General features: G+C 45.8%; 1 protein-coding gene across 12 annotated transcripts in view; it reads right to left on the bottom strand.

The window, feature by feature from the left end:
- CPNE4 (copine 4) overlaps nucleotides 1-24008 on the bottom strand; it is a 272750-nt gene that overhangs the window by 41279 nt on the left and 207463 nt on the right. For all 12 annotated transcript variants that reach the window (XM_084858175.1, XM_084858176.1, XM_084858171.1 and 9 more), the window contains one exon: nucleotides 18122-18220. In XM_084858175.1, coding sequence (XP_084714301.1) covers nucleotides 18122-18220 — 99 coding nt within the window. The remainder of the gene's footprint in view (nucleotides 1-18121; nucleotides 18221-24008) is intronic.

Below are 24008 nucleotides of genomic sequence, written 5' to 3'. Positions count from 1 at the left end.
TACATACCAGTCACATGCCAGGGGGATTTGTATAATTACCCTAGCTGTTGCAGCTTGCTGTGTTATGCATACCAGGTAAAGGTGGTTTGTTGCTGTGGTTAACAAGCCACCCCAGAATCCTACCACAGCCAATGGGTTCTGGGGGGCTTGTTAACCACAGCAACAAGTCACCCTCACTGGCTTTGCACAACATGGCAAGCTGTGCTGGCGAGGGTACTTATGCAAATCCCCCCCCCACCGGCACGTGCAGTGGGGGAAATAAGCCATGACTTATTTTCCCCTCTGTGATTGTGTGAACCTGGTCAACGTGTCTGAGTACAACTAGAATCCAGAGGTAGTCTGCCCCTGAAGTTGGCCGTTCCATTTAGCTATCATGGTTAATTGTGAATTGACCTATCCTCCATGAATGTGTCAATTCTAAACTCTTTTGAAAGGCGTCTAAGCCAGCGGCCAACTCATTAGTGGCAGCAAATAATTCCATAAGTTAATGATGCATTGTGTGAAGTAAGGATGGACGAAAGTCCCTTACCTGGTCCTGCAGCTGTGTTCAGTGGTGGGGGGGAGGTGCTCCGTTTCTCCCCCTGAAATTCAGGCTGGGGGGGAGCGCCCCGTATCCCCGGCCGCGAAATAAAAAAGTAAATTAAAAAAAACAAAATGTGATAGGCTACGTAACGATTTACATAGCCTATCACGGCTAGATTTTCAAAGTCAGCCGTGACAGGCTACGTAAATCTGTACGTAGCCTATCACGGCTGACTTTGAAAAAAAAAAAAGCGCGTACGCAAATGGCGGTGCCCATGGGCGCTGCCACTTGCATACGCGCTTTTTTTTTTCCCCCAAAGTCAGCCGTGATAGGCTACGTACAGATTTACGTAGCCTATCACGGCTGACTTTGAAAATCTAGCCGTGATAGGCTACGTAAATTGTTACGTAGCCTATCACGTTTGTTTTTTTTTTTACTTTACGGGGAAATGGCGGCAGCGGCAGCTGGTCGGAAGACCGGCCGCCGCCACCGCCGAAACGCCGCCGAAACGCTGCTGGGACCCGCTGCCGAGAGGGACATTCGAAGGAGGTAAGTCCCATCCGGGGGTGGGTGGGGGGGTGTCAGAGAATTTCACCACCAATTTTGGGGGGGCCAATGTGTTGGCATTCAGCCTCCTCGAGATTCGTGGAGAAATTCTCCGCCATCCCTAGAACCAAGTGAAGTTTGGAGAATTTCAGTTCGAACACTCCTGATTCTCCCATCCCTAAAAACTGCTTCAGTGGCAACGAACTAGTAGGGCTGTGCATTTTAAATGCTTTGCTCCTAGAGCCCCAGGTTCCAGAATCCTACCCCTTTACAATTTAACTCCAGCACCAATGGAGGTGGACTTAGCACTGTTATCTAACCAAAGCAGGTAGATGCTAAGGCCAATATCAGTTTTATGCATATAGGTTAGCCACTGAGAAATACATTTCTATTGAAATTTAACCAGATTTGGATACATTTCCAAGTGGACAAATATATACTTTAAGACCATTTAAACTTTTATCCACTGACAGTGAAAGTACTTTTGAATTCACTCCTCAAGGCAGAATGTTTATTTTATCAATGTAGTCTCGTTAAAGTCAGTGTAAGTGTATTTTTCTGTCTACCATCCTTATGTACAGAATGTACATTTCATTGATGTTATCACACTTCAGTGCATATAGTCCATTAGTGGTCTCATCTGCTTCTGCAAGCTATTAATCTGTGTTATGCTGTTTAATAGGTTTGAAAATATTCCTTGGAGGATAAATAATCAACCATTTACACTAGGGTAGATCCATTAGTGCTAGAGTCACAAATTGCTTAAAGTTACACTTTTCACTTACAGCACAATCCTATACATGTCTACTTAGAACGAAGTCCCATTAAATTCAATGGGGCTTACTCCCAGGTAACTGGGTAATCCGATACCCATTTATCTAGAAGCAAGTCCCACTGAACTCAATGGGAAATACTTATGAGTAGGCATGTATAAGATTGCACTGTTAATCAGCTTTAATTCCACTGAAGTTACAGAATAAAACCTGTTTGATGAAAACAGATGCATGTTAACTGCTTTGTAAACTGAAGTCAAATGCAGAACTAGCGTAAATGCTCTCCAAATCAGTCTCTTAGGGCGCAATCCTATCGGGATAGGCGGCCGCCTCTGAACTTGGAGGCGACTGCCTATCCAATGCAGGGCAGGAGAAGCGCGGAGGGGATCGTTCCCTCTGCACTTCAGCCGGCCTGTATTTACGGCTAGACAGATTTTGGCTGTCTAGCCATGGGACCTTGGAGCGCGGGAAGCGGCAGCCGGATGACAAGTAGGATGTGTCGTACCGGTGACACAGTGTGATTTATTTTATTTTATAAGTTTATTTTTCCTATTTTTTCATGTTGTCTTCCCTATATCTCCTTACATCCACATATATTTCCCTTAAATAGTTACGTTTATATCTTTTAATATCTTATCACTTCTATTAATTTCTCTCATTTCTTAAATCCACCTATACTTGATTTTTGTCAATGAAGATTGCTTCCCTCTATCACTTCTCTTTCTGCTCCTAGTAGATAACTTTGTAGACTTCAGATGTAACAATGAACTCTTGTCCTCTTTTGAAATGTAAAAATGTGGTGTGAAGCAAATAGAATGCAAAGTTTGACCCTGAATGTAACAGGAATTGTAAACATTCTGCATATGCCCTGTAGCCCAAAACATTTAAGTGTCCATTGAGAACATCATGGAATGTGAAAAGGTTAACTTTTAACTATTCCATGTCATGCGCATATGAAATATTGTAGCCCAGGTCAGGAAAGGGAGGTGTGAATGGAGAATGAATGGCTTTATTGCAGGAAGGCCACATGGGGGTGCTCTGGTATGTGCTGAAGATTGCCAAAGTATCAGTTACAGAAGATGGAAATGGGCCAATAAAAGAGGGGTATCTGCAGATGTTTTGATAATAAGGACGGCACTTGATGAACACAGAAATGTTGGGGAGTTGGAAGGAGGTGCCAGTCTGTCTTCAACAGATGTTAATTCTGGAAATTGGGAACATACATATATTATGTACTGGGGCTCATGAGATCAAAGAGGGGTTCAGTGGGTTCTTTGTTGATAATACATGCATTATGTATTATGTATAATACATGTATTATCAACAAAGAACACACTGAACCCTGTTGATCTCATGAGCCCCAATGAGGAAAAAGGGTATACAACCCCTGAATCTGCCATTGTTGAGGAGGGGCGTGGTTGCATCTGGATCGTTTATGTGTGCACATACCACAGTACCCTTGATCCACAGGACACATATTAAGTGCTCTGGCCAAGTACTTGATAGCGTGTGGTGAGTATGTGTTGGGTAGAATTCAGGGAAAAGATTTTACTGTCTGGGATTTAGGTAAGGTCAGTTATCTTCGTTCTGACATACTTAACTGTTTAGGTTTGGGATATAAGACAGCAGGCTTAGGCTTGGGGCTGGCTGACAATGTATCACTGTTGCCTCAGTGGGTAGGGGTGTCAGAGAATTTCTTGCCGAAACTTCGGGGGGCCGAGTGCCAACGTATTCGGACCCCCGAAGTAGTTTCGGGGAGAAATTCTCCGCCCCCCCCCCCGGGATGGGACTTACCTTTCCCGAATGTCGCTCCTGGTGGCGGGTCGCAGCGGCGGTTCGGCAGGGCTTCGACAGGGGCGGGGGCAGCAGCCGGTCTTTCGACCGGCTGCCGCCGCCGCCATTCCAAGAAAAGTAAAAAAAAACAAAAACGCCCCCGTGATAGGCTACGTGACGATTAACGTAGCCTATCACGGCTAGATTTGCAAAGTCAGCCGTGATAGGCTACGTAAATCGTCACGTAGCCTATCACGGGGCGTTGTTTTTTTTTTTTTTACTTTTCTGTTGAAGTTTGCGGCCAGGGAGACGGGGCGCTTCTCCCTGGCCTTAATTTCGGCCGGGGGCAAGGCAGGAAGCCTCCCCCCCGGCCTGAATTTTAGCCGGGCGAGGCGGGAAGACACCCCCGCTTGCATGAACTTCGGGGGGAGAAGCGAAGCGCCTCCCCCCTACCGCGAAAAAAGCTGCGGGACAAGGTAAGTTCCTTTCGTACATCCCTATCAGTGGGCCAGTTGCAGTATAGACCAACCTGGAGCTGAGCAACTGTATATTTAGTCATTTAGTGCACCACATTTGAGTAACTAAGTTTTGACCAAGACGGGCGCAACGTCTTGAGGACTGTTTTGTGTTAAGCTCTTGCCTAAGAGGTGCACAACCTCTTAAGCTTCAGAGAGCCTGAAACTCTTTGAGATTTCTTTGTAATTAAGTTTGTACCCAGGAGGCATGCAACCTCTTAAGCCTCAGAGAGTGTGCAACTCTCTGGGGAGGTTCTACTTTTGCTTATTTCTTTTATTTCAATAAATCTCCTTTTCTTTCTTCTACATTGGTTGTGTGTGTGTTCTTCTCCACCTCATAAGATCCCAAACCTCTCAGCTTGATCAACTGAGTGGTCCTGGGTAAACTGAAATCCATATTTAGCATCGGCATTTCCGATTTCCCAGTCCCGACACGCCCCCAGAAATGCCCAATTTTTGCCGCTCTGTGCTCTTCTGTCAGGGTGGACACTGAGCCCATAGAATCCCAGAGTAGTTCTGATTCTGAGGAAGAGGAGCCGCTCCTGGGAGAGGAGCGCGCTCACCTTTCCCAGGGCCAACAGCTGACAGAGATTCCTCCCACCGGCATTCCTAACTTAGATAGCAGTCCTGGGAGGGACAGAGCGCGGGAAGCAGACTTGCTGGACGCGGGACGCCAATGCAGGGAGCGGCGGCAAATAGAGGGCACGGAAAGGAGGCGTAGTGCCCGGTTGGCGCGCAAACAACGGTTGCGCCCAGAGGATCCAAGGGAAAAGGGGAGGGTCTCTCCCTAGCCCATAAGTTCAGGGACTGCCAGTGATTCCCTTTCAAACGGGGACCAACGGTTCCAACTAAGGGCATAGGTATTCTGCTGCTCATATCTAGTTGCTAACAGTAGAGTTGTTAAGAGGAATAAAGCTTTGAAAAGAATCCCTGTGTCTGGACTTGGCTACTGGATTAGACTGAGAGAGGCCTCCAAGGAGCCCTTGACATCTTCTTCCGAGCATGGAGCGCAAGGCTATTCCATGCTGCCTACGAGGCAGCGTGGGAGGGGGTGGAGGCTGGTTCACAGGGAACCAACCTCAGAGCATGGGCTTTGAGGTCAGTTTCTGGGAACCAACCTATCCTATGGTCATCTAGCCACTGACTAGCAGCCATAGGATTGCTCCCTTAAAGTGCAATCCTATGCATGTTTAGACAGAAAAAAGTCCTGGGTGGGGAATGAGCATAGTATGCTGGCTGGGGACAAATAAATAAATAAATAAATAAATAAGTCATTGACATCAACGGAATCTTGGCTGTGCCTTGTCAAGGTTAGTAACTTAATAGGCCTCCTGATTTCAGTGCCCATAGAAGCAAGTACTGCAACCACACAACACTGCAAAACTTGTGCTGAGTCATTTAGAATTAATATTTATTTGGGGGCAGGGGAAGGTTGCCCTGCTTTTCTCAAGAAAAGACCCGAAACAACTATAGCACATTATAGTTCTAGTTGTCAAAAAGCAGGTAAACTTGATTCTGGACTGTACCACTTCAGACATGTGTGGTTACACAAGATAAAATGTTCCATACAACAACAAAAGAAGAAGAATTTCCTTCCATGTAGAAAACTAAACAGCAGAAAGTAAGGTCAGAAGTTTTCTATCTGGACTGCTAGGTTTCTGTGTACAAGGATTCCCCCTCCTGCTCTTTGGTATGGTGGAGCATTCACTTGTCTGTCCATGCCTGCTGTCTGAATATGCTATAGTTAACAGATATATTCACCTCATGTGAAATTTGTAAGAAGTAGGACATAAGAGAAAGGCATTTCTGCTGCAATTGAATATTGTGGGGGAAGCTCTTCATATACTACTTCTGCTTTGTATCTTCATAGGAGGATCCTTCGGGGACTGCCAGACAGAGGGCTTCCAGGACTAATAATCAAATGGCTTCTTCACACGGAGGTTATATCCTGCTATTGAGATTGCTCCCTCATGGACGTTTGTGGGTCTTTTTCATGATGTTGTCAACCTCTAGAGGTATTTCTGGGTTATTCCATGTTAAATAGACCCAGAAATTAGGGCTGTGCACTGCTTTGGCCCGAGGCCCGAATCCCGAGTCAAAGCGGGCTGCTTCAGGTCACTTTGTACCCCTTCTGAGGTGAAGCGGAGGGGGCACGAAGCGACACGGAGGGGGCACGAAGCGACCTGGAGTGGGTTGGGGGCTCACTGAAGCACTTGGTGTGCTTTGGAGATTCGGCCCCTGGCCCAGCCCCCCGCGGTGCCTCCAAGTCCTTACCTGAGCCGCCTTCCCCTTCTCCGCCTGCCGCAGTCTTTGCTGCTGCTGCCCGCTGCAGCTGTCTTCACTACCACCGCCATCTCCTGAGGCCTGGACGCGTGGTGACTCTTCTTGCCGGGACTCACCATTTTAAAAATGGCATCTTCCTGGAACTTCCAGGAGGTTGCCATTTTAAAAATGGCAACTCCCTGGAAGAAGACGAGTTGCTGCGTGTCCAGGCCTCAGGAGATGGTGGTGGCAGCAAAGACAGCAGTGGCAGTGGCGGCACAGATGGCGGTGGCGGCAAAGTCTGCAGCGCGACAGAGAAGGTGACAGCTGTGGCAGCAGCAGAGGAGGAGGAGGCCCAGGCAAGGAGGTGGGCGGGTTGTGCGGGAGCATCGGGCGGGGACCCAAGGTGGAGTTCGCCATCCGAACCCGCTTTGGGTTCAGGCCAGAGGCGGGGTGGAGCCCCTCCGAATCTGCCCAAGCTGGATTGGGCCCACCTTGGAAGCTGCTTTCCAGCTTCTGAGGCGGATCGGCTGGTCCCTGCACAGCACTACCAGAAATAATGAAGTATTAAAATATATCAGATTGTTGCACTATTAAAACAGCCGCTAGATGGCGCTGTTTCATTGAGTTCTATGGAACCTTGACAATTAAAAGCTCCCCCCCTCAGCAATCATGTGGTTGCCGTCTGGGAGCCCACTGTAAACGCAGAAAGGCTCCACAATGGGAGGACTGTGGGGGTTTTCTTTAATGTAACGGCAGTCAAAGACATTGTGTAGCCATTTCACCACTTCTTCCTTAAAGGATTTTTTTCTGGTAAGAAGATGGAAGAAGCAGTGCGAAAACATGGGAGGGCTACAAATTGAAGACAGTAATGTCTGGACCCTCTCCATAAAATTCCATGAATGAGGCAGTGTGACTGCACAGTGAATGCCTCATCTGGAAGCACCCTTCTTTCAGTGACTCAGCGAGCCACATTTGTTACTGTTTGACTACCCACCAAAAGATTCAAACATTGCCTCAAAGTAGAACTTTCAACCCTGCCACCTTGGAGTCTGGCAAACGGAGCTGATCACTGGACTAAGTTAACAAGAGCAATACTTCCAAACCATGTGTAGCCCAGACAGCTGAACGCTCCCCAGTTTGCCCTGGAGCTCAATTATTCATGCTGCAAAAAAGATGTTTTTTTCCAGTCAAGGTAACAGATAAACACAGGACCACACGTTCCTTCCTCCCTCCCTATTCTCTAGAGTGCTTGTTCCAAGTTCATACTCTGGCCTCTTCCATATCTTGATATCAAACTGATGGTTTCGCACCACATAGTTACAAAACAAAATTGACAAAAATGAGAGACGTACTAACTTAGTGCACAATCCTATGTATGTTTAGACAGAGAAAAGGCCTACAACTCCCAGCATTCCCTAGCCAGCCATGCTAGCTCGGGAATGCTGGGAGTTGTAGGCCTTTTCTCTGTCTAAACATGCATAGGGTTACGCCCTTAATAAGTCCAACTTTGCCATATGTAGGACTTAATCTGAGCTGCCTCTTTCCCCTATGGCTCCATCCTGAACCTGGCTTCAATGCCATAATCCAACACTGCAACTTTTGGCATGGTGTATTGGTATTTTGACACTGCGATTAGCTCCTGCTATGAATAAATGGTCTCCCAGAGTTTGCTGAGCCCTTTTCGGATGCTGGTACACTTAGGGAGTAATCCTATTTAGATAGGTGGCCGCCTTCGAAACTAGGCAGGAGAAGCACGGAGGGGATCGTTCCCTCTGCGCTTCTCCTGCTCTGCTTTTTCAGCTAGACAGCCAATTGCAGCTGACTAGCCATGGGAGCACGGAGCAGGGAAGGAGGCTGCTGTACGACACATAGGATGTGTCGTACAGGCAGTTACACCCTCCCCGCCCTGGAACACCCCCAGCTATGCCCCTGGCCGGCTGCTCCGCAGTCCTCTTGCAAGCGCGGAGGACGGAGCTGTTCCATGCTGCCTCTGAGGCAGTGTGGAAGTGCGGGGAGGTCGGTTCTCTGGGAACTGACCCTGGAACACGGGCTCTGAGGTCGGTTCCCGGAAAACGATGTAGCCTATGGCCGTCTAGCCACTGTCTAGTGGCCATAGGATTGCTCCCTCCGTCTACAAACATAAACAGGGCTTATAGAGGTGCACTCTGATCAAGGGATTCCTTGCCATAAAGGGAGCGTTGATACAACCCAAGAGTTGAGTGTGACTTGTTCAGTCAACTCTTGCCTGAATAAGTCATGTTTTGGACTCGAGAGCCCTATCAGAATAATATTAAGATACTGGCTAACAAGTCATTTTATTATTAAATATATGACCGCTAGTATTTTGCTGGAAAGGAGATTCCCTTATATTTCCAAAAGGTATCCCTCATTCCTAAACACACTGCTTGGATGTAACCCGAAAATAATTAATAACAGTTTTTTGTTTCATCTAAACTGGGAAACTTATGGTTACCAACTTTGGCACAATTCTGGATCTTAAACCAATCTCAAATTGTGGTTTAAGATCCTGGTGTCTTTTGAAGTTTTAACCATCATTTCCTGAGATGGCCTTGACAGTGGCATTAATCTTATTCATTTCCCAAACATGAGTGCTATCATGTTGAGTAGTTCTGCCTTGACATTGCACACATTAAGTAGCCCCTCCGCCCGGTATCCACACATACTGCATGAATGTCTGCAGAGAGCTGGCCATCACACATACAGGTTGAGACATGGAGGTCACATGAAAACTGTATTCATTGTGTTGATTCCAGAATATGTTTGGTTTTCGTACTTAAAATAAAATATAGTGATAGGTATAGTAACACCTCAAATATTCCTCTGCATCTTGGGTTGGATCTACACTATGTTTGTCACACTTAAGTCCCATTGAAAACAATGGGACTTAAGTCAGTAATGACTAATGTGTCCCACTGATTTCAGTGGGATTAAAATAGGAGTAAGAACGTAAGTAGAGTCGTGCTGGATCAGACCAAGGGTCCATCTAGTCCAGCATTCTGTTCACACAGTAGCCAATCAGCTGGCCATGGAAACCCACAAGCCGGACATGAGTGCCGCAGCAACCTCCCACCCAGCAACTGGTGCACACAGGCGTAACTGGTTCCCCAGCAACTGGTGCACATAGGCATACTGCCTCTGATACTGGAGGAAATTTAGGCAGGACCAAACCCATTGTCTTTGCATCTCCAGAGATCAGACAATGTTGACATGGCTACATTTAAATAAAGACATTATAAACAAGCCAAGTTAAATAATATCCTCACCTTGTGGAAATTTCCATTGAGATTGCAAATGAAAGAGGGTTTCTCAACCTTCCTTTAACTATTTTTTTTTCCTATTATAGAAACAGATTTTCCAGTTATGTAATGATCCCACTGCTAATTGTCCAGGTGTGCCTTCATTTTAAAGCTATTTTTAAATCCCTCTAGTTCTCTTTAGTTGAGCAGAGGAATGTCCATGGCACCCTTGACTGGCTTTATAAAAATGTCTTATCAAAATTTGTGCAAGAATTATATCTGCGCGCTGTGTTTTGACAAAATCTGTAGGAAGAATCCATTACTGTTGGGAATCGCATAGTACTGACAGTGAGCAAAGGTATTTTTGATATGACATATAAGATCAGATATTTTTCTCTTTCAGCCTGGTCAATTCGAATGGCTGCAAACTTAAAGCCCCCCCCCCCCCCCCGCCCTAGAGAAAATGTCATAGAGGCCAAATTCAAAATATTTTTTCCTCTTCAAATGTGCATAGTGAATAGACTGTTGGACTTTTATAAAAGAGACTGAGGTTCATATCTGCACTCACTTATAAGGTTCACTGGTAGTTATATGGAAGTCACTGGCTTGCTTAATTGGTCTGGTATTATATGAGTGCATCTTGGGCTCATTTGCTCCCTCTCCCCTAGTACACTACTATTCACATTTCCTTGTTTGCAGTAAACCATGGGTTGGATCCAGATTTAGTTGTATTTAGAGTAGACTCAATGAAATCAATGGGAGTTCATAATGAACTGAACTCCCATTGATTTCAATGAGTCTACTCCAAGTATGAGTAAATCTTGATCCAACTCCAGTGACTGATAGAATGGCAATCTATGGTTTACACTTGTTCTCCAAACCAGATTTGGAAACAACATTCAAACTGCCTGAGGCTTGCTCATGTAACAGCAAACAGTAATGTTAGTGTTGTGGGTGAACCTCTTACCTAACCACCTCACAGGGTTGTTATAAAAAGAAAATAGAATAATCCCATGTGTACTGTCCTGGGCTCCTTGGAGGAAGGGCAAGATAAGAGCAAGATAGAGATGTCATAAACACTGAATATAAAGCAACCCTCCATAGATAAAAGTGCATATCAGCAGCTAACCAGGGTTGGCTCTAGGATTTTCCGGGTTTTGAGGTACCCCCCGCCCCCTCACCACAAGTTCTCCTTACCCTGCTGAAGTATTGGCTTAAATATGTTGAACAGTGCCTGATGGATTTATCTTTTTGAGTGTGGACTCTGGTCACTCAGAGAAATTTGTACAAGTGTAAATGGCAGCAGGGTCATAAGTATATAAGAACCTAAGAAGAGCCCTGCTGGATCAGACCAGGGGTCCATCTAGTCCAGCATTCTGCTCACACAGTGGCCAACCAGCTGTCGACTGGGAACCCACAAGCAGGACAGAAGTGTGACAGCACCCTCCCGCCCATGTTTCTCAGCAACTGGTGCACATAGGCCTACTACCTCTGGTACTGGGGGTAGCACATAGCCATCAGGACTAGTAGCCACTGATAGCCTTCTCCAGGTATTTATCTAACCCCCTTTTTAAAGCCATCTAAATTGGTGGCCATCACTACATTTTGAGGTAGCGAACTCCATAGTTTAACTATGTGCTGTTTGAAGAAGTACTTCCTTTTATCTGTCCTGAATCTCCCTCCAGTCAGCTTCATGGAATGACCCCGGGTTCTAGTATCCCAAGAAGAAAAGATGCAAGTACTACAGCACAGCGTCATAGTAACGTCCACCACCTTAAACAGGTCATTGCAGCATTTTGCACGTCTACAAATCCCTCTGGATGACCCATGACCTATTTGCTTTCCTTGGAAAATGCTTGCAAGTGTTTTATTTATTTATTACATTTATATCCCACCTTTTTTCCTCCTTAAGGAACCCAAGGTGGCAAACATAATCCTCCTCTCCATTTTAGCTTCACATCAACCCTGTGAGGTAGGTTGCGCTGAGAGTCTGTGACTGGCCCAAAGTCACCCAGTGGGCTTTCATGGCTGAGTGGGGACAAGAACCCGGATCTCCCAGCTCCCAGTCCAACACTCTAGCCACTACACCACACTGGTTTTGGATCAGATTGTGTGTTTTGTTCCTTTTGTTTGCTGCAATGGAAGGAAAAAATACTAGAGTCAACATTTAAGTGTCTTAATAAAATCGATCAAAGCTAATGAGTCCAGTATTACATAACCACAGGAAATGACAATCATCTGTCATATTCATCATCTGTCATCAATCCAGATTTGTTTGTGTGGATATTGCTGCTGGCCAGAAGTAGAATTATTAATGAGTTGTTCATTCCATTTTTACTAAAGCCTTTAATTCATGATTGATTTTAGAAGCCAATTTGTTTCATTAGGATGGAATCTAATGCAGCTGAGGGCTATAAAAGCAGAAATAGTTCCTAACAGGTTTTTTTACATTCTCCTTCGTAAAGGCTGATCTTCTCTATCATTTTTTGGTTTGGTTGCTTTGTAATATCATTTCTGCAATGCACGGGTCACATCTTTTTGATAAAGAGATGGTCACGCCCAAACTAGAGATGGTATATTTCAGGCATATAGAGAACATAAGTTCAGCTAATAAGGGGATAACATATTGTTATGCTCACATCACTTCTCTGAGTGGTGACATGTTCCTGGTTCCCTTTGGAAGGTGGTCACTGGAGGCTTATGGGAGTTTATAATATTTGTGTTTATGTACAAATATACAGGTCGAGCTTTAGGTGGAGGCACAGCTTAAACACTTTAACAGACAGCCGAAGTTCACTGTTCCCACTTCAGATCTCTAGGGAGACAACCAGCACCCTAAGATGCTTACAGAACCCAAACTCAGCTCTGTGTGTTTCTTTGTCTCTGCCCCACTCAAATGGCAGTCTGTATGTTTCCTTTCACACAGAGACCTAGCTTGCCCCTCCCCCTGACCAGAGAGTGCAATAAGGATGAGTAACCTCTGACCATCACCTAGCCTTCTTGATCCATCTTCGCTCCCAAGGAGGGACATCACCTGAATATTATGGGCTATCAACCAGGGGAGGCTGGTGGCTCTGATTGTGGTGGGGCTGTGAATCCATTCTGGGTTTCAGTCAGAAGCAGCCAGAACTCTAAAGGAGCTATACACGGTGCTGTGTTCACCCACTGAAATTGGAGCCACCAGCCTTCACTGCTATCAACACCTTTTGGTCAAGTCCAAGATACTGGACATGCATTTTTGGACCCACTTTTTAATTTTCACTGTACGATAGTACTGCTGCTTGTGTGACCCACTTTAGGTCAGGCAGCACCCCGGTAGTGAGTCTAACCCCACCAGCTGAAGCCTGAACAGTGCTGGAGAGGAAGTTTCTTACCCCAAAGTTCTTAGCATGCCCTGCTTTACCTCCTCCCGAATGTTTTCCGTCTAGGGGAGTAGGGAGGAAAACAGGCTGTGTGGAAGGATGGAGGAGCACTCTACTCACCCATAAAGAGTAAGTGTCACCACTACAGAGAACAACAAAATGTACAACAGCATTCTGGATCAGAGGTTTTTATTCCCTTCCCAGAAGCGAACTGACAGCTTTCTGGATCTTAAGGTTACTAATAAGTTGACCCAATGAAGTGAGAGGTCAGCTCCCCAGGGAGGAATAAGAAGCTTGTTCAGAAATTCCAATTAAAATCTAACTCGGCTCTAGTTCCTACTGAAACCACTAGTGACATTTTAGCACAGCATAGATGCCAAACCTGGGGAAGGAAATGGCAACTCACTCCAGTATTCTTGCCATGAAAACTAAATGGATCAGTACAACCAGAGATATGTCGGAAGATGGGACTCCCAGGTCGGACGATGGTCAAAATGCTACTGGGGAGGAACAGAGGATAAGTTCAACTAGCCCCAGATGTGATGACGCAGCTAGCTCAAAGCCGAAAGGACGGCTAGCAGCCAATGGTGCTGGTGGTGAACGACAAATCCGATGTTCTAAAGATCAACACACCATAGGAACCTGGAATGTAAGATCTATGAGCCAGGGCAAATTGGATGTGGTTATTGGGGAGATGTCAAGATTAAATATAGCCATTTTGGGTGTCAGTGAACTGAAATAGACTGGAATGGGCCACTTCACATCAAATGACCACCAGATCTACTACTGTGGACAAGAGGACCACAGAGGAAATGGAGTAGCCTTCATAATTAATAATAAAGTGGCTAAAGCAGTGCTTGGATACAATCCAAAAAATGAGAGAATGATCTCAATTCAAATTCAGGGTAAGCCATTTAACATCACAGTGATCCAAATATATGCCCCAACCACAGACGCTGAAAAAGCAGAAGTAGATCAGTTCTATGAGGATCTGCAGCACCTACTGGATAGTATGCCAAACAAAGATGTTATTTTCATTACAGGAGACTGGAATGCTAAGGTGGGTAGTCAAACGACACCAGGAATTACAGGCAAGCATGATCTGGGAGAACAAAATGAAGCAGGACATAGGCTGATAGAATTTTGCCAAGACAACTCACTGTGCATAACAAACACTCTCTTCCAACAACCTAAGAGATGACTTTATACATGGACTTCACCAGATGGTCGACACCGAAATCAGATTGATTACATCCTTTGTAGCCAAAGGTGGCGGACATCTATGCAGTCGGTAAAAACAAGACCTGGAGCTGATTGTAGTTCAGATCACGAACTTCTTATTGCACAATTTAGAATCAGACTAAAGAGAATAGGGAAGACCCACAGATCAGTTAGATATGAGCTCACTAATATTCCTCATGAATATGCAGTGGAGGTGAAGAATAGATTTAAGGGGCTAGATTTAGTAGATAGGGTCCCGGAAGAACTATGGACAGAAGTTCGCAACATTGTTCAGGAGGCGGCAACAAACAACGTCCCAAAGAGAAAGAAAACCAAGAAGGCAAGATGGCTGTCTGCTGAGACACTGGAAGCAGCCCAAGAAAGAAGGAAAGCAAAAGGCAACAGTGATCGGGGGAGATATGCCCAATTAAATGCAAAATTCCAGAGGTTAGCCAGAAGAGATAAGGAATTATTTTTAAACAAGCAATGCGCGGAAGTGGAAGAAGATAATAGAATAGGAAGGACAAGAGACCTCTTCCAGAAAATTAGAAACATTGGAGGTAAATTCCAGGCAAAAATGGGAATGATCAAAAACGAAGATGGCAAGGATCTAACAGAAGCAGAAGAGATCAAGAAAAGGTGGCAAGAATATACGGAAGATCTGTATAGGAAGGATAATAATATCGGGGATAGATTTAACGGTGTGGTCAGTGAGCTAGAGCCAGACATCCTGAAGAGTGAGGTGGAATGGGCCTTAAGAAGCATTGCTAATGACAAGGCAGCAGGAGATGACAGTATCCCAGCTGAACTGTTTAAAATCTTGCAAGGTGATGCTGTCAAGGTGATGCATGCCATATGCCAGCAAATTTGGAAAACACAAGAATGGCCAACAGATTGGAAAAAATCAACTTATATCCCCATACCAAAAAAGGGAAGCATCAAAGAATGTTCAAACTATCGAACAGTGGCAGTTATTTCACATGCCAGTAAGGTAATGCTCAAGATCTTGCAAGGTAGACTCCAGCAATTCATGGAACGAGAATTGCCAGATGTACAAGCTGGGTTTAGAAAAGGCAGAGGAACTAGAGACCAAATTGCCAATATCTACTGGATAATGGAGAAAGCCAGGGAGTTTCAGAAAAACATCTACTTCTGTTTTATTGACTATTCTAAAGCCTTTGATTATGTGGATCATAACGAATTGTGGCAAGTTCTTGGTAGAGCAAAAGTCATCTTGTCTGCCTCCTGAGGAATCTGTTTAACGACCAAGTAGCAACAGTAAGAACAGACCATGGAACAACAGACTGGTTTAAGATTGGGAAAGGAGTACGGCAGGGTTGTATACTCTCACCCTACCTATTCAACCTGTACGCAGAACACATCATGCGACGTGCTGGGCTTGATGAAGCCAAGGCTGGAGTTAAAATCGCTGGAAGAAACATTAACAATCTCAGATATGCAGATGATACCACTTTGATGGCTGAAAGCGAGGAGGAGCTGAGGAACCTCATGACAAAGGTGAAAGAAGAAAGTGCAAAAGCTGGGTTGCAGTTAAACCTCAAAAAAAACACAAGATTATGGCAACCAGCTGGCAAATAGAGGGAGAAAACGTGGAGGCAGTGAATGACTTTGTCTTTCTAGGCGCAAAGATTACTGCAGACGCTGACTGCAGCCAGGAAATCAGAAGACGTTTACTTCTTGGGAGGACAGCAATGACAAATCTTGATAAAATAATGAAGAGCAGAGACATCACACTGACAACAAAGGTCCGCATAGTTAAAGCAATGGTATTCCCCGTAGTAACCTATGGCTGCGAGAGCTGGACCATAAGGAAGGCTGAGCGAAGGAAGATAGATGCTTTTGAACTGTGGTGCTGGAGGAAAATTCTGAGAGTGCCTTGGACTGCAAGAAGATCAAACCAGTCCATACTCCAGGAAATAAAGCCAGAATGCTCACTTGAGGGAAGGATATTGAAGGCAAAACTGAAGTACTTTGGCCACATAATGAGAAGACAGGATACCCTGGAGAAGATGCTGATGCTAAGGAAAGTGGAAGTTCAAAGGAAGAGGGGCCGACCAAGGGCAAGATGGATGGATGATATTCTGGAGGTGACGGGTTCGACCTTAGGGGAGCTGGGGGTGGCGACAGCCGACAGGAAGCTCTGGCGTGGGCTGGTCCATGAAGTCACGAAGAGTCGGAAGTGACTGACCGAATAAACAACAACAAAGATGCCAAACAAGAACGGGATGTGTGCGCGAGGTGGCAGCAGCAAGAACAACTGTATATATCCCACAGATGGATTAGTCTGAGAAATATCATACATTACTACTTGTCTATTAAGACCAAAATAGAAGTGATGATGGGCACAGGTAAAGTATTTGTCTGCACAGTTCATATCAGTTTGGACATTTCCCCACCAACTATACAAGAAACAGCTCAGTTCTATCCATGTCTACTCAGGAGTACGCACCAGTGCCACAGCTTTCAGGCATGCAATGTACAGTTCAGTTCTAACATTCAAGTGTACTTAAGGTTGGGTTAAAGGTTTACATCCAGCAGTGTAGTGGTGGCGGGTCGCGCCGGGGTGTCACTCCAGCACTTTTTTTGAAGCCAGCCCCCAACTGGGTCGCAGTCTGCTAGGGACGGAGGAGGGAGTGGAGGGAGTGGAGGTGGCTGCCTCTTGGCTGCTGGCCAGACAATGGGAGCGAATGAGTGAGAGAGGGAACCTGAGGGAGCTCCGCAGCCTCCTCTCCCCCCCGCTTCTCCTGCTCAGCTCTTGGCTTCTCTGCCTGTCCCTGCTCCGTGCCTGCGCGCCCGGTGCTGTCCTCATCTCCTGCAGCACTGGCCACGCATTCAGGGCTGCTGCTGCTGGCCACGGCAGCAGCAGGGCAGGGGTGTGTGTGTGCTGCTGCCACCATCATTTACTTATGGGGCAGGGCAGGTGGCTGGTTTGTGCCAGTTTTTGGGATTTATCACACAATCCTATGCATGTTTACTCAGAAGTCAGTCCCACTATGTTCGATTGCCAACTGGGCTTTCTCCCAGGTGAGTGTGCATAGGACTACAGCCTTAGCTGCCTTCCCAAGATCTCTGTAAATTTAATTCGAAATAAAGACCCATCGGATTGCACTGTTAATTCTTGAACACTAATTTCTACAGTAAGCAGAACTGTCAAATGCAACCTGCCCTGTCAGCTACACTTTTTGGTACAAGGTTGGCACGTATCTGGGCAAACAAACCCTGGGGGAGGGAAGGGAAACAGAAAAAAATCAGTTGGGGGGAGAGGAGAAAGAAGGTAGGTGTGTGTGTGTGTGTTGTTCAAGCCAGCTGGGTGTGTAGTTGTTTCTGTTGCGGGATGGGAGAGATACAGTGAAGGAGCTTAGGGAAGCCTAATGGGTAATTTGGGGCGCTAAGGGAGTGTGCCAGGGGGCTGTTTAAATGAGAAGGGATCGGTCCATGAGGGCTGAGTGGAGAGGGTGAAGCTTCCATAGAGTATCATATTTTGAAAACCTAATATGTTCGTGTTTGAGTAAGTGGGTGGGTGGGTGGGTGAAAAAGATTAACACCCCTGCACTTTTTTCTCAGACATCCAATTGAGATACCCCTGCCTTCCTCTCAGCTGCACTGTTTTTGGATCCCAGCTGAAGGCTGTATATCTTGCAAGGTTGTACAATCTTAGAAGGGGCGTGGCTGTCAGGAAGGGACCCTGCACTTCTGAATGTGCCACTACACTACTATTTACATCTCTTCAATAAAAGGGATTACATGAATGGCAAGGCAGTATTTTGCACACATTTTGCATTAAATGCTGCTGAGCACAGATTGAAAATGTTAATATTTTAATTCTGCTGTTGCTTTCAAATGACATACATTCACCTGAGCCTACCTGTCTTCCTTCCATTGCTCCTCGCATCTCCTTGAATGTTGAACTGAACTCTCCAATGAAGTCGTGCTTGCCGTTGGAATCCCAGTCCCAAACTATGCACTGAAAGACAAAAATAACATTTATTCCTCCTTTAAAAAGACTTTGGGGCTGGCTTCATGAAAAAACAAAACATCCACAGGATCAAAGGATGTACAAGGAGGTTTCAAACTCTTATTTCACTTATCCACACTACAATCCAGTGAGGAGAGTTTGCCAGAGATATCAGGGACCCAAGACCATGAAATGGACTTCATAACCGAGCAAAGTTCTGAACTTGGATCAAGGGCCAACCACACTGGCTCCAACTGAACAAAACAGGGATGATGCAATAACTCCACATGTGTGCATTGCTGCCAAGAATTTTTGAAACAACTCCCATAGCCCATCTAGTGAATGCTTATGAACTAGCCAGGATCAGGAGAAAAGAATAGCTGGAATGTGAATCTTTTGCTATCCTTGCTGTCCTAGGCCCACCTAGTTTCAGCATATTGTGCTCACACAAGACTATGGGCTTTTCTACTCGAGGCCTTGATAGTGCACTTGTCATTCCCTATTCACAGTTGTTCACGGGTTCTTTGGATGACGTCATGGCCCTCCAGTTTCGCTTCTGTGTATAACCAGCACTTTCAGTGAGCTTTTTTTAGAGGAGGGAAAATGTGGCATTGAATTGTGAAAGTGAAAGAAAGTGTGATTTCCTCTTGTCTATTTGTGCTATTCTGCTATATCACAGTGCCACCAAGAGATTATGTAGCAGAAAAGTAAGAAAGGAAACTCTCCTCGTGTAGTGCTCAGATCTCAATTCTGTGATGAAACTGAAAGTAAATACAGCGGATTAACAGCCAATTAACAGCTGATTAACAGCCTTGTGTAGAAAAGATCTATAAGGCATCCTCTATATGTTTCTGAACTACATCTCCCATCATTCCTCACTGTTGGCTGTGATGGCTAGGGCTGACAGGAGTTGCAGCCCAGCAACATCTGAAGGGCCACATGTTCCCCATCCCTTCCATAAGGGATGGAAAGTGGAAACAAAGTACTTCCCCTATTTCTGTTCCCCAAATCCAGAATCATAACTGAAAAAATAGAGAATGAAATTGACTCTGGGTTGAGGGCATTGGACAAATTTCACCTGTGTCTAGGAATAGAAATAGGGTCTAGGACGATGAGTGGGCAGCAGCTTTCAGGGAAAAAGAATAAAATGCACTAACAATTTCCATCAACTATCCCATATGCAGCAATGCAGCAATAATACACTCATACTGGGAAACATGATCTAATGGAGCATAATACTCGTGATACTTTTCCTGCTACACAGAATAGCAAATGCCCATTTCCAGTATGCAGGTTTCAAAAGCAGTGTGCATTTTCCACTCATTATCTCTTGAAACTGCATCCTACAAAGCTGCTTCAACTGCATCTCAGGGGCTTCAAACAGCATCTCTTAAACCTGAGGTGAAGAACAGATCCAGGCAAGCTGAGCACTCCCCCCCCCCCGCACCACGTAATGCGTACTACCATTGTTTTATTCTTATGTTGTTCACTGCTCCGAAATCTTCTGATGAGGAGCGGTATATAAATATTGTAAATAAAATAAAATAAAATAAATACTACCCACTTGAATATTCACCGGGGAGTAAGGCTCCATGAGTGTTTGGGCCACCAACAAGGCTGTAAGTTTAAGAATGCTGGGAGGTTGGTAGCTCTTCTTCATCCCCACCCCATTAATGCCACACAGAGATTCTGTATAGTGAGTGAAATGTGCCCAATATTCAGAGTATTCATTTGTTATATCAGCCTTCTCCAATGTGGTGCCCTCCAGATGGGTTAGACTACAACTCCCATCATTTCTCAGCCAGCATGGTAATTCGCCATGCTGGTTGGGGGACATTAGGAGTTGTAATCCAAAACATCTGGAGGGCACCAGGGTAGGGAAGGCAGTACTATAGTATTATCAAAGCCCAAAACCTTTAATGCTTAACGTATAAAGGGTTGCCTCTTAACATGAAACAGATTTGTCTGATGTTCAAGTATCTCAGTATCCTTTCCACTGCTGTAGAAAGGATTGCTTTCTTAACTTAGGAGATATCAGTGGCAGGGTTTGCCACTTCTCTAATATGTGAATTCAAAAGGCCACTACAAAGGGCTAGGATCTCCCCCAACTAAATGCAAAGATAAATAAAACCACGAGACAAAGTTTGTTATTTTAATGATTTCATATGTATAGTACCTCTTGGCTGTTGGAGAACAAAACATTTATATGTGGGGGATGGAGTGTACAGTCATAAGTACACTAAGGGAGGTTCGCATGCCCCCCCCATGAGTTGAAAAGTCACTTGAGGGGAGTCATAGGGCCACAAGTGCTAGCCCTGTCATGTGCTATGGTCAGTCTTGGCTGCCATAACCCGTGGCACAAACACTTCCCTGCCGTCCAGGTGTTCAGACCATGTGGGAAAGGGCCCTCCACATGTATTGATGTGTGCATGTAGAGCTCCGCCAGGCAAGGAGGGACCCTGATTGGGCCACACACATCAACACATGAATGCTCTTTCCTACACCATCCAAATGCAGAGATGGTGGGAAAGAATTCTACCATGGGAAATGGCAGCTGGACAGGGCGGGCCCAAGACATTTTGCTGCCTGAGACAAAGGTCAAGATGGCGCCCCCTCCATTCCACACAGAGAAGCCAACTGGCCTGGCAATGAGATTGTGTCCTCCACCATAACTGAGGACAGCAGGCTAGTTTAGGGGGTGCAGGACAGGCTGTGTGGCACAACTATGTCCTCCAAGAGAAAGGAATGGCTTGTGCGGAGGGGCTACCACTACTGCCCCCTAGCATCTGCTGCCTGAGGCACTTGCCTCACACTGCCCTATGACAGGGCCGGCCCTGCAGCTGAGGTGTGGCCATGGCAGGGGCAGGGCTAGCACACACAACCCTGTGATCTTTCTATGTGAGGGAAGGGGTTCATATGAACTTCTCTACTTATTAGCACTCCTTTAAGAACATAAGAACGTAAGAAGAGCCCTGCTAGATCAGACCAAGGGTCCATCTAGTCCAGCATTCCATTCACACAGTGGCCAACCAGCAGTCAAGCGGGAACCCACAAAAAGGACAACAGCACCCTTGCACCCATGTTCCCCAACAACTGCTGTGCATAGGCATACTGCCTCTGGTACTGGAGGTGGCACATAGCCATCAGGACTAGTAGCCATTGATACCCTTCTCCTCCAGGTATTTATCGAGGCCCCTTTTAAAGCCATCCAAATTGGTGACCATCACTATATCTTGAGGTAGCAAATCAAATTCCATAGTTTAATTATGTGCTATGTGAAGAAGTGTGTGTGGGGGGGAAAGCTGCTGAGGAAGATGTCCTGGCAGCTTTGCAAGCCCAAGAAACTCTTCACTGATCAGGGAAGGGAAAAGAACGCGCCTGTGGCTTACTCTGTTATTTTTCACCACATAAGACTATAGTTTTGACCTTTACATCCCAAAGGGATGAAATATGTTTGAATCAAGCACACAAAGTACATTTCTCTCTGCAAAGCGCAGCTGTTTGGTGACAACTTTGACAGAGGTAGGAGAGATGAGTCCCTCTGTGCCCATGTTTATATATTTAGAGATACTCTGTGAAAAAGAGATTGCTGTGAAATTCCCCCCAATTTGATACCAAAATGTCTCTTGATACGGAGAGTGCAAGACCCATCACTAATAGAAAAATAGAGCACTGGAGCACAAAAAGGGGAGGGCAGGGAGAAGCCACTTAACCCTTTCCTCTCAGTTCATTTTCCAGCTCAAAATCATGCTTGCCAAATTGCTTTCTTTTACCAATTGGGGGTGGGAAGATACATTGTCATGATATCTACCCCCTCCCCCCATCATCCTGTGGGTGAAAAAGCAGCTTGGGGAAGGAGATTTTGAGCTGGAAACAGGCTAGAGAGAAAGGGGTTAAGCAGCCTCTTCCCCTCCCACCTTTCTTCTACTCAGATCCATCCAGCCCCATTGAAGAAAACCTTGTGGGCAGAATAACGGGATTAAGCAATAAGCCACCCCATCTAGTCTTTTGCCTTCTGGTACCAACACAAAGCACCAAGGAGAGTTGCAGAATTATAAATAAACAGTTCTCTGCTATGAGGGCTTCTTCCCATGGTGGAAAAATCCAAGTAGTCAATGTGAAAGTTATTGCTGTACAACATTTTGAGGGGCTTCTTAAACTCCCCCCTTCTTCCCTGGTGTTTTTGTTTTAATTAAAAATCAACCTGTTCCAACCTATTGTTCCACCAAGGCAGTGGTGAGGGTGGAGGAAATGGCAGCATTTTGGTTTAACCCCCCCTAACATGTCAGAGAAAAATTACACACCACTGACCATCACATGTTTGGTCTATAGTGAATTAGTCATCCAGCACCTGATTCAACTTGTATTGACAAAGATCCCCTTACCTACTTTGCATATACATGATCCCATTGTTGACAGTAGGGTTGTGCACTGCTTCGGCATGAAGCCCAAGCCCCAAGTAGAAGTGGGGCACTTTGGGCCACCTCCAAGGCAAGGCAGAGGGGGCACAAAGAGAATTGGGTTGATCTGAAGCGCTTTGGTGTGCTTCGGCACGATCCAGTAGCCCAGCTGCCACGCCACCATCACTGTCACCACCCAGCCCCCAGCTCCTTACCTGGGTCCTATGGACATGCACTGGCAGCCATCTTGTTGTTCTGGAGGGGGAAACCATTTTTAAAATGGTAACTCCCTATATTTCCAGAAATACAGGGAGTCGCCATTTTAAAAATGTCTCCCCCCCATCCTCTGGAACAATAAGACAGTTGCTGGCAAGCATCCAGACGGCCTAGGAGCTGGCGATGGCACCAGCTCCCCCAGTGGCACTGGCAGCAGCAGCACTGGTGGCTCCCCTGGCAGCAGCTCCCCCAGTGGTGGCTCCCCTGAAAGTGGCAGCCCCCCCAAAACGGAACAAGCCTAACTCAGGTAAGGAGTTGGGGGCTGGGCAGTGTGTGTGTGTGTGTGTGTGTAAGTGAGATTTGGATGTCTGAATCCTGCTTTGGCTTCATAGGCTGAAGCGAATCCCCCCCAATCAGCCTGAACCAAATCGGGTCCTCCTCGGAAGCCCTGAAGCAGCCTCCGAGTCAGATCTGGGGGTCCATGCACAGGCCTAGTTGACAGCAACATCTATTAATTATTGTACTTTCTTGATGAAAGTATTGTATACTCTATTCCCAGACTTGTTTGATTTAAGATGTTAACCTTGGTTTACTGTCTTGCTATAGCAGGAGTAGGCAACATCATGCCCAGAAACCCTTCTTGGCACCTGACAAAGGCTCCTCCCTCTCCCACTTTTTATTTTTTTTTATTAACACATTAATACCAGCAGGTGGGATTGCTGTGAAATAGGTTTCTGTTGGTGGTGAAAACGGTGGGTTCAAAGCTATTGGGATTCAGATCCACCATCTCTGCTTTGTTTTTTGGGCAGGTGACTTGTCCTTTGCGATGCCTTCCATGGCAGCCATTTTGTGATGGTGCCCAGGACAGTTTTTCAAATTGCCAAATGTGCCCAGGGCAAAAAGGTTGCCTAACCCTGTGCTATAGTCACTTGGAGAACTGGTAGTTGAGTCTGTGTTGCATGCTGAGTGTCTACTTTGGTACCATCTTCTGCTCTGCACCCAACAATGTCCTCCACCCTCTCCTCTTTATAGATGGGGGCATGTAGCCTTTAATCACTGGGACATGTAGCCTTTAATCACATCTCCTTTATTCCTTCATGTACAATCTCTCCTGCCTCCCCCCCTTCCACTTAAAAAACAAACATACAGAATTGCCGGTTGCTGATTAAAGAAAAAGAACA

This window comes from Heloderma suspectum, chromosome 5, assembly GCF_057233095.1.
Source record: "Heloderma suspectum isolate Gila_16-S chromosome 5, 16-S_ref, whole genome shotgun sequence".
NCBI lineage: Eukaryota > Metazoa > Chordata > Lepidosauria > Squamata > Helodermatidae > Heloderma > Heloderma suspectum.
This window is presented reverse-complemented; position numbering and strand designations above follow the sequence as displayed.